At 42.4% G+C, this 10965-nt stretch overlaps 1 protein-coding gene across 1 annotated transcript in view; it reads right to left on the bottom strand.

Moving 5' to 3' along the window:
• Positions 1 to 10477, bottom strand: part of SLC18A1 (solute carrier family 18 member A1) — a 34838-nt gene extending 24361 nt beyond the window's left edge. Inside the window, exons 1-5 of the mRNA XM_010996377.3 lie at positions 10370 to 10477; positions 8621 to 8836; positions 5853 to 6061; positions 2436 to 2603; positions 191 to 434 (exon numbers count right to left, since the gene is read on the bottom strand). Of these exons, the coding sequence (XP_010994679.2) occupies positions 191 to 314 (124 nt within the window). The 5' untranslated portion in view covers positions 315 to 434; positions 2436 to 2603; positions 5853 to 6061; positions 8621 to 8836; positions 10370 to 10477. The remainder of the gene's footprint in view (positions 1 to 190; positions 435 to 2435; positions 2604 to 5852; positions 6062 to 8620; positions 8837 to 10369) is intronic.
• Between the last annotated feature and the right edge of the window lie 488 nt (positions 10478 to 10965).

Genomic DNA, 10965 nt, shown 5'->3' on the forward strand with positions numbered 1-10965 from the left:
TTTGCAGCAGTGGTTGGCAAGCTACACACTCCCTTTCCTGCTGTTTCCTCCAATCCCCAGCCATCCTTGTGTTTTCAAGCATAAAAAGAAAAATTCTCAAGCCCATTCACTGCTGAATTCCAACAGGGTGCATGCTGCCCATTGGCGCCCAGAGCAAATTAACTCCCAGCATCGAGACCCCCAAACGTACCCACCACAGTGAGCAGCATGTTGTCCAGGAGCAGAGCGACGAACACCACCAGCAGCACCAGCTTCCGGGACTGTCTTCCCTTCTTCAGCAACTGCTGAGGAACATCCAAAACCGCCCTGAGCATGGTGTGGGCTGGGCTGGGCTGGGCTGGCTGGGCTAGGGGCGTCTTCTCCGCCAGGTTCTCAGGGAGAATCCTGTTACAGGTATAGGTCTCCTGCAGCCTTTGCAGCAGAGGGGAGAAATTCTGCCCAGACAAGGGAAACTCAGTATTAAAATGAGAAGTACAAGGAGGGAGGGTATAGCTCAGTGGTAGAGTGTAGGCCTAGCATGCACGAGGTCCTGGGTTCAAGCCCCAGCACCTCCATTAAACAAACAAACAAACAAACTTAATAACTGACCCCCTCAAAATAAAAAAATATATATATTTTAATACAAATAAAAATAAAATGAGAAGCACAAAGAGGTGCAGGTGACAGGATGGTACTGGAACCTCTTCCATGCCTGTGTCTCTGTTCATCTCTTACACAGCTCGGTAACTCCGCCCGGTTCCCAGAATGCCTTCCAAGAAAGCACTGGTTACCGGCTTTTTATATCTGAATTCCACCTTGCACATGAAGCAGGCTCTAGAGATCACCTGACTCTGTGTTTCTTAAACATTAGACCTATGTTTGGAGGCTTCTGTCACATCTGAAGACTAAGTGTGCTGTTGCCTACTTAATCTTGTCCTCTAAATCCACTCTTTCTAAAACCTGAAATACTGCTGCTTTAAAATATAACTTGACGTACTATGCCAAAAAAAAATTATGTGTGTGTACCATCCAGAAATGTCCCAGGTGCCACATGTGTTATTTGTGTTGCTCATTGACAAACAGTGACCTAGAAGCCAACCCTCCCATCTCACAGATGAGAAATCTGAGACCCAAGAGGTCAAGACATTTGTCTCCAGTCACACGATTAGTGTCAAACTGGAACAAAATCCCAACTCTTTTTTAACTTGCAGAAATGTATTCCACCATCTTCCCTTGCCCTGTGGCACTATTAACGCTCCTGTTCTTTGGCTGAAGCTCGAGACCCCTGCTCAGAAAGATGCACTGCTCTGTGTAAACAGAACACTAACTTTCACGATTAGCTTTCCCCTTAGGACTTCATGTCATCGGTCAGCATTACGTCACAGGCTTTTGTTGAATTTCAGGCGATCACCGTTGCTGGGAAGAGTTCCATTTTCTTATATGTTGCTTCTGTTGTGGCATCAACAATTCCAATCTTATAAATTTTAAAACAGCTTACTGTCAGGAAGCATATCAGGCCCTAATCATTGTACACCCCTTGATGTGGAACTTGTCTTAAGGAAATGATTGGAAATGCAGCCAAAGATTTATATTTAAAATTAACAATTGTTGAATTATTTATGTTAGTGAAAAAAAATGATACATTTCAACGGTGGAATAGAAGCAGCTCTCATAAATAATGTTTTCAAATAATTTTGATGACTTAGAAAATACTCTTCGTATGTTAAGTGAGAAAAAAATATATTCAACTGTATTTACAGCTTGAGCTCAATTACATAAAAAATAAATATATGTGCACCCTTTTGCAACACTAGAAAGAGACACACCCAAGTGCCAGCTATTATAATCAACGACTTTAATTATCTTCTTTTTCCTTTTCTGTCATTTCTAATTATTCTGTAATCATTTGATAATTAACCACTTTCATAATACAAGAAGTAAATAATTTTAAATGATTATCATTGGGGTTCAACAGTCAGATTCGAATGTTGGAATTATCCCAGCACCGAGCTACCCTGTTCTAAGGCCAGGGTTGGAAAAACACTGTCCACACTACAGTTCGGAGTGACCAAGTGCCCACTGAACCGATTTCCAGGTAAGTTTTAAAAAGAAAATACATGCAAATCACTGAATACCTTTCATTTCTCTGTGTATAAAAAATGGTATTTCTAAACACAAATTTACTTAGGAAACGTAAGAAATGTATATCCAGGAAAATAAAAAGAGACTAAAAGAAAAGCGATGGAAAACTGAAAGACGTAAAATGGAATGAAATAAGTACTCTGAGGACAGACCAAAAATACACAAGCAAAGCAAACCAAACCAACACAACAAACAAACCAAACTAGGAATTTGCCAACAAATCAGAAGTCAACTTACTTTAAAGTCAAAATTCTCCGTTAAGAGACACGAATTCCGGGAAGGATTAAATGCATCCAAAGAGAGAAACATCTTACCTGACGGGCCACCTGTGCGAGGTACTCAGCGAGGTATCGGCGGCTCTTGGCAGTTCAGCAGGGACTCTTCTCTGAAAGTGGATGTGCTGATGGATTTATTGCCACCCGTTATCTGAGGATGCCATGTGTGCCCTTTGTCCACAAAGATTTAATTGAAACCTTAGCTCCCTGCGTCAGAGGCAGGAAAGCAGCACCGAAGAGGACAAAGAGAGGGGAGAAATTATCCTAAACAAAGAGGCACTGGGCTGTGCTGTTTTTCATCCCCGCTTATCTACCATCAAACACATTAACTCTTGTCTGGGTCTTGAATACAAATTGGAAGACAGAATGGAACCAGAATACCGTTCCTGTTCGTTGCTACTTAGTCAAAGAGGCTCCACGTAACCCCAGTTGCTTTCTGGAAAGAAACAACTCTTAGAACACTCACAGGAAAAAAAAAAAAACTATGCATGTTGTTCTCAAGTATAAAAATCCATCCCCTGTGGCCTCCATAAAGGTGTAGATTGTGCACTGCCATCCTTACATCCCAATACTAGCTCAATGCCTGGCCCATAGAAGCCTCCAGTAAACATTTCTTGGATCGATGACTGGCTGGATGGTTACATGAGAGAGTGTATCTCATTGTGGAATCTCGGAGTGGCCTTATAGATCTATACTTTTATGACATTTAGGGTCATCGGGGGGGTGGGGCAAAGAACATAAGTAATTTACAAAAGAGCAAATATGACTAATGGGCAGAGTAGCAGCAGAGAGTTTCAAATTGTGGAACTTGTGGGCCCCTCCCAATCGAAAGAGATGTAAAGGAGACCTGGAAAGAGAAACAGGGAGGAGGCAATAGAAATAGGGGGAGGGGAGCGTATGAGGTTCCTACTGCTGCTGTAACAAATTACCACAAACTTAATGGCTTATAACAACATGAATGTATTAGCTTAGAGGTCTGAAGGTCAGAATTCCAAAATAGGTCTTTTTTTTTCCTTTATGGAGATGCTGGGGATTGAACCCAAGACCTCCTGTATGCTAAGCATGTGCTCTACAACTGAGCTGTACCCTTCCCTTCCCTGCTCCTCCCCCATCCCAATAGGTCTTATTGGGCTAAAACTCAAGGTGTTGGCAGAGTTGCTTAACTCTCTGTCCTTCTGTCTCTTCCCTCTAGTCTCCCCCCTTCACTTAAAATAACTCATGGGATGACACTGGGCCTGTCCAGATAATCCAAAGTGATCTCCCCATCTCAAGATCCTGAACTCAATCCTATCTTCAAAGGCTCTTTACCATGTTAAGGTAATGTATTCACAGGTTCCAGAATTAGGGTGAGGACATCTCCGGGGGGGTTGGGGAGGTTGGGGGGGTTGTGGAGAGGGCATTATTCTGCCCACCACAGGGAGCACAACACACTGGCTCCCTTACTCACCCCGTTGCCTGAGCCTCTATGGAGAGAGGGCATGAGGGCCAGAAGATGGAGAAGACCTATACTAATGAAGACATTTACAAGATTCGGGGCCTAAGGCAGTGTCATGCTGGAGCCCAGGTGACACTTCTGCCACCATGCCCTCCACCCTAAGTACAGCTTTGGTGCCTGAGGTCTCAGGGCAGCCACCACAGGGAAGCCATCCTTCTCCACCGGGAAGAATAAGCCGTTCTCAGATGCCCCACATTGAGGATGCCCCACATAATTGGAAAACCACGGTTTAGAGGAGCTGAGGGCCTGAGAGACCAGGTACCAGCTAAATAAGAATCATCATACTTTGGGCTCTAACAGAAGCAACAGCAGTAATAATAATAGCGATCATTTACTGAACCCCCTACATATCGGGCATATGTCTGCTATACACCTGTTTTATACATCATATACATTTCAGTTAGCTGTAACCACGCTGGTACTCACGGGCGAGCCAAGTTTGGATTGTTCTCATAAATGCCCATCACTTTTACTAATCAGAGTGTTGTCTATCAAACAGGAGTGAGCTCTTATCTTCCTCCTGTTTAATTTTCTAATGTAAGAGAACAAAATAAAGCTGGTGTGACTATGAGGAAATGTACATTCATGTACATTATTAGTGTGCAAATGGGGACCATTCTTTTAGAAAGGCATTTGACTTTCCATCTCTTGTCTATCAAGTCAGAAAACGTCCATAAGTTTTAATCTAGTGATTCATTTCTTAGGAATCTGTTCTAAGAAAAGAAGCTAAAATATGGGAGGATATATCATAGGTATAAAATTTTTATCAGCAGTGAGGGAAAAAATGGAAACACCTCAAATGTACAACTGAACAAAAATATTTAAGCACACGGGCTTGAAAGGCTGTCATGTTGCTGTTAAAATAGAAAAAAAAAAGATTTTGGAGGCTATGTATCAACCTGGAAAAAATTATATATGTTTATATACAGATATTAAAATGGTAAGTAAACAGGTAGGATATAAAACTTCACATAGAGGGTACGGGACAGCTCAGTGGTAGAGCACATGCTTAGCATGCACAAGGTCCTGGGTTCAACCCTCAAAACCTCTATTAAATTAAATAAGGAAATAAGAAAATCTAATTACCTCCCTCCAAAACAAACAAATAAATAAAATATTTAAAAAAATTATTTAAACTTCATGTAAATTCATAGCAGCATTATGCACAATTGCCAGAAGGTGGAAGGATGAATGGACAAACAAAATGTGATATCTGTAGACAGTGGAATAATACTCAGCCTTCAAAAGGAAGGAAGGCAATTCTGACACATGCTACGACACAGATGAATCTTGAGGCCACGAAGCTAAGTTTAATAAGACAGTCCCAAGAAGACAAATACTGTTTGCTTTCACTAACTGGCGGTAACTGGATTACTCAAATTCATAGCAACAGGAAGTAGAATGGTGGTTTCCAGCATCTGGAGGGAGGAGGAAGTGAGAAGCTGTTGTTTGATGGGTGTAGAGTTTTTGTTTTGCAAGCTGGAAAACTTCCAGAGATTGCTTGGTTGCACAACTACATGAATGTATTTAATGACACTCTACTGTCCCTTAAAAATGGTTAGGATAATAAATCTTCTGGTATGTATTTTTTATATATATATATTGTATATACTACAATTAATTTTTAAAATATACCTAAGTTCTATTAGTGGTGATGCTAAATGGCAAAAGTAAAGGAGATTTTGCTAATGTATTATCCAAATTACAGTGGGAAAATTCAAAAATAAAAAAGTCGCCAGTAGAAGTAACATCTCAGTCTGTGTGCACGGACTCTGGGTCCTCAGGACTAACGATTTCCAGCCGGAGCAGCCTGCTGAGAATGACCTAGGCCTGAGACGGAACTTAGGGCTCTCTGACAGTGGCTCTGTTATCACTTAGTTAGAGTGGCCGGAACACAGCATCCTCAGACAGACAGCTTTTTTCTCCAGACCGAAAAACACGTATAACCTAATTACACTTACATTTGGTGGCGGCCGACGTGGCCTTGCCAGAGTAGATGGCCCCATGACTCCAACATGGAGTTTGCTTTTGTTTCTCATTGCTTTCTCTTTCTCTTGCTGGTCAAATATTTAACCATCATTTCAGACTTCCTCTTCTATCCAGCATACGTCAGCGTTCCAGCCTCAGACTAGAGAGGTTTGGTTCCTGTCACAGGCTTCTGAAAAGAAGGCTGGAGAGAGGTTAATTTATGGTTAAGAGCTTCATGGCACTGTGTACCCAGTCAGAGGGATCTGTGTCCAAAAAGCTGGGAATCGCTGTGTCTGGTAAACTGGAAAAAGAGCTTATTATAGATAAAGGGAAACGAGGTGCCTTAAAAACCAAACTCAAGGGCAGGGAGGGATAAAGTAGGAGTTGGATTAACAGACACACAATACTGTATATAAAATAGATAAACAACAAGGACTTACTGTACAGCACAGGGAACTATATGATTCAATTTCTTGTAATAACATATAATAGAAAAGAATCCAAAAAAGAATGTATAAATGCATGTACATGAATAACTGAACCACTTTGCTGTATGCTTGAAATTAACATTGTAAATCAACTACACGTCAATAAAACCTTTTTAAATTATATTCAATTTATTAAAGTTACAGATTAAAAAGTACATAAAAAATAAAAAAGTAAAAACCAAACTCAAAATAAGCTGGGACCTCCCTGAAGTATTGTAGGGAACTGGTGACAAACTCAGCAATAAATAAATGAACTGGGGGTGGGGAATTTCAGCCCCCCCCCCCCGCCTGCCCAGCAGTGTCCGTCCTTTCACCCTCAGAGCTCTTGAGGAGATAGCCCTGCCTTTAGAGAGAGCAGATTCAGAAACATTTAAAGCCAAAGAAGATAGAGATTCTGCCCCCGAGAAACTGGCTTCCTAGAGCCAGGTTCCTTCAAACGCAGTCCGGATTTCCTCTGGCCAGGGCGAGCGGGGGAAACTGCAGCTGTCCCATTAAAATGTAGAACCTGAAGGGGGTCCCTCTGGTAGAACCTACCCATGGTTGGGGGCGGGCAGGGGGCTCTTCTGGCTGTTGCTTCTCACAAGCTGCTCAGTCTTCTTTCTTTGATTCTTCAGCACAGACCTAAGCCTCATGGCTGCACTCCTGGTTATCTTGTACTCTCTGCATACTTTCAACGCCCCTCATCTCTTCTGCCCTCGTGAGGTCTCTCCCTTCTTTACTGCCTCTCATTATGTCATTTCAAGATCCTCCCTGAACGATCAAGTTTCAGCCTGGCCATTGTCCCCTGAGGATCAGGCTATACCATCTCCGCCTAGCTTGACTCAAGCCTGCTCTGCTTGGAAAATGCAGCCCCAGTTATGTCTATCAGCCAGCATTCCTATCTCCTTTCCTTTAGTGCCCACCTTGGAGCTATGCAAGAGCTGATTAAGAACAAGACTGACCAAAAACCAGCTGTAGAGATGCAACGTTTTATGACACTTGTGACGTTTTTCCTTCAATTACAGTTATCTGCTTCTAGGCTGTAAGCTACTTAAAGGCAGGCTTTTATCTTCCTCACCTTTGTGTTCTACACAGCACCTGGCATCTTGCCCAGTAGGGATGTTCAGTAACTATTTGCTGCTGTTACTGACGACGATGATAAACATTCTTGCCTCTCTGAGATTTACACAGGACTGGCCGAGGTATGGGAAGCCTGGAAGGAGACTTGCATTTTTCCAGAGCCTGACTGCTTAAGAACGGGACTCAGGGAATTCGACCTTCCACTTGGAATTCAGCTCCCAAACCTACCATCCTTGACTATGTGAGCAGAATTCCACAAGCAGAACTGAGGGTTTTAAAATCCTCAGCTAACACTTGGAATCTTAGCCTCTGTTATGGCTACTTATTCACTTTAATTCATAGATCAGAGACGGAAAAAATTTACCGTCCCACAAACTGCCAAGCTAGGTCAGAGCGCCTGCAGAAATGTCCATGACTTCAGTGGGGTAAGAAAGGCCAGCAGTAACTTAGGAACAAAGGCCATGTTTTCTATAAATATCTTTCTATACATACCAGGAAACAGAGAAGAAGCACCTGAATTAGTAAGGTTTGGGTCTTGGTTCTGTCATTTGCTACCTGTGAGACTCGACAAATTACTTAACTTTTCTGTGCCTCAACTTACAGAGTTTTTGCTAATTTATAGAGTTTCTGCAAAGATTCGGTGAGTTAATTCACCATAAGCACTTAGGAAAATGCTTGTCACATTGTAGGCACATAATATTAGATCCCACGCATTTACTTATCAGAAAAACAGTAACACACTGACTCTGCTCTGACTGAATTCCTCTGTTCGGTGGGGGAATTTCCAGACACTAAGTTCCCTAAAAATTAAATTCCTCTTCAAAATGCAGCATCCACCATGAAGCTGTTCTGTCTTGCTAACCATGAGAATCGATGTGTCCTGCTTAAGAATCACATGGCACACCCATTACTGTTCCTCTGATCCACATCGGCCCCAGATGCTATCTAACTGAAAACGTCTGCCTTTAGATGGAGACTAATCTGACCTGAGCAAATCCTAGCGGGCCTTTCTCTTACCAGTTAGACAATCCAGCATGTCGTTCCATGCTGTTTCACATGTTCGCTGTCAGATCATGTGCCTTAACCTTGTCTCTACAATTTAGCCTTTAGCTCCTTAGAAACATGTTTCACAGTAATGTCACCCTTGCTTTCAAGATACAACACAGGCCCAGAGACACTGCCTGAGGACACAGAGTTCGGTCCAATGTACTTACCACTCTCTGGTCCTTCTGAAAGGTTTCCAGTGCCCAGCGGGATGTGGAGTGCATTACCAGTGCTCACTCAGTATGCATTTGTTGATAAAAAATATCATTTGGGCTTTCACTGCACTTCCCCAATGTGTTCATCGTAAATAAGCCAGGAAACAAGGCCTTTTTCTGGTGATGGTCAGGCTCTGATGTTGAGAGAGGGCAGGCATGTTGTCATGACAACTGGTGGAAAAGTCAACATAATCCAAATTAGAATAAATCCCTAGAATTTTTCCTGAGAATCCCAGATGTTGTAAGTCCAGCTGGTCCCCAGGTCATCTTTGCAACCGAAGAAGGGGCTTCAGACAGTCACCAGGTCAAAGCCCGGGTCTTGGATTCTCATTTCAGATAATCAGAAGCCCCCACCTGTCTTAGAAATAATTGGGTCTTCCAAAGTTCCCCTACATGAGGATAGAATAGCCTATCTATGTAGCCTGCATCAGAGTGAGTCTCCTAGACTTGTCCACATGCGTGCACAGCTAACAGAGCCAGAAGTGGGCAGCTATGGAAGCAATGGAGATTAAAAAAAAAAATCTGAAGTCTAGGGAGGTCAGACTGCCTAGCCCTGCTACTATCTTGCTTCTGCAACTTGGGAAATCACTTTACTTCCGTTTCCTCATTTGTACATTGGAGAGTTAAGTCGAGTTGATCCCTAAGGTTTATTCCAGGTCTAACAATCATAAACCAGTCTTAGAGGTAAAACAATGAGTTCCCATCGAATGCGGACTCTGTGTCATCCCTCACTACTTTCTTTGACCCCAGTTCCTTCCAGGTCTCTGCAATACCGAACTTTTCATTTGTCTGATCACAGGATTATCTTACCACTGGCTGACCCTGGTGCCTGTTAAAATGAAACCTGGAACATTTGAAACAGAAGTGCCTTAATATTCCTAATTTCATTTCTGATTAAAAAGTGTAATGTTGGCACATACAAAAAAAATTGACAACTATAAACATTGCGAAGCATTCCATAACTCAGCGATAGTCACTCTGAACATCTGTATATATTTCTTTCTAATATTTCTCCTGAGGTTGTATGTACACATGTAGAAACAGAGATTATACTGTGTATGCCATTTCCTATAGAATTTTTACTTGATACTGTATTGTAAAAAGTTTTCCCATGTTTAAAATATCTTTCTATCTTAGTGTCTGAATAATATCCTATCAGCATTTATCCAACAGATTCCTATCGTTGGGCACATTTGGGATGAGAAAGGGCTGTCTGGATCTGGCAACAAAAGAAAGTCTTTGACAAAGGGGACCCCAAGTTTCAAGGGTACTTTTCCCCACTTCCCACTGCCAGACAATGATACAGCCAGCACCTGGTAAGGGAACTTCCAGCCACTGGCCTCATCTTGGGTCTGTATGTTTAAACATCGCACTGTGCACTTTTAAGTGGCCATTGTTCTGATCACAGGGGGCCCTCTGCTGTTTCCTTTCTTTTCACTACACATCAGTGACCCTGGTGACAATGAAAGTAATACGGAACAGAAGCAGAGATCTTGGCTCTCAGGTGATCCAAGTGCAGCTTCCAGACTATGAAGCTCACTCTGTGTCCGATGGTCAAATCAGAGAACACCCAACACAACAAACAACAAAGGAAGAAAAAAATATAAATATGAATTAGTCAGCTCCCTCTCCCACCTCATGCTGAAACTTTTACATTGATGACCGTAGACTGGTTTATGCCTTGTGACACGGAAATGTACAGACCTAGTGAACTGACTTGCTGTGGTTTGTCTTCATAATGTTTTCCTTGATCAAGATTTTCCAGCAAATGAAGACAGACACACGTTAAATGGGGAAAATTAGGTCACCGGCATAAGCTTTTCTTCCCCTGCCCTCCTATAATTTTCTTCCCGTAAACATTTATGAAGAAGAGTAAGTGTTGGCATTTCTGTCTGCGATGTTGATTCCTGGAAGCCTTCTTTTAAATCCTTGAGAACGATGACACGAAATCTTCCCAGCTGACATAGGGAGAGTCAGGGACAAAAGGAATCGAGGACCGGGGCAGGGTCATTCTGTGTGAGACTGGGGCTGGTGACTCCGAGTCTCATGTTCCAACCACATTCCCTGCTGCTGAGGCCAGCTGGTCGTGCATTCCTTAGGGTAAAATAAGATAGGATTTCAACAAATAGTAAGAGGACAGTAACCAGCATATAATCTGATAGGGTGTGTTCCCTAGGAAGAACCCTTTACGTAGAAGTATTAGTTTAGTGGAGAACTGTTCATCCGTAGAAAAGGAGCAACACATTGGCATTCATCTCCTAGATAGTTGTTATGTACTATGTGCAAGTTATCTTGGGAAG

Source organism: Camelus dromedarius, chromosome 36, assembly GCF_036321535.1.
Source record: "Camelus dromedarius isolate mCamDro1 chromosome 36, mCamDro1.pat, whole genome shotgun sequence".
Classification (NCBI taxonomy): domain Eukaryota; kingdom Metazoa; phylum Chordata; class Mammalia; order Artiodactyla; family Camelidae; genus Camelus; species Camelus dromedarius.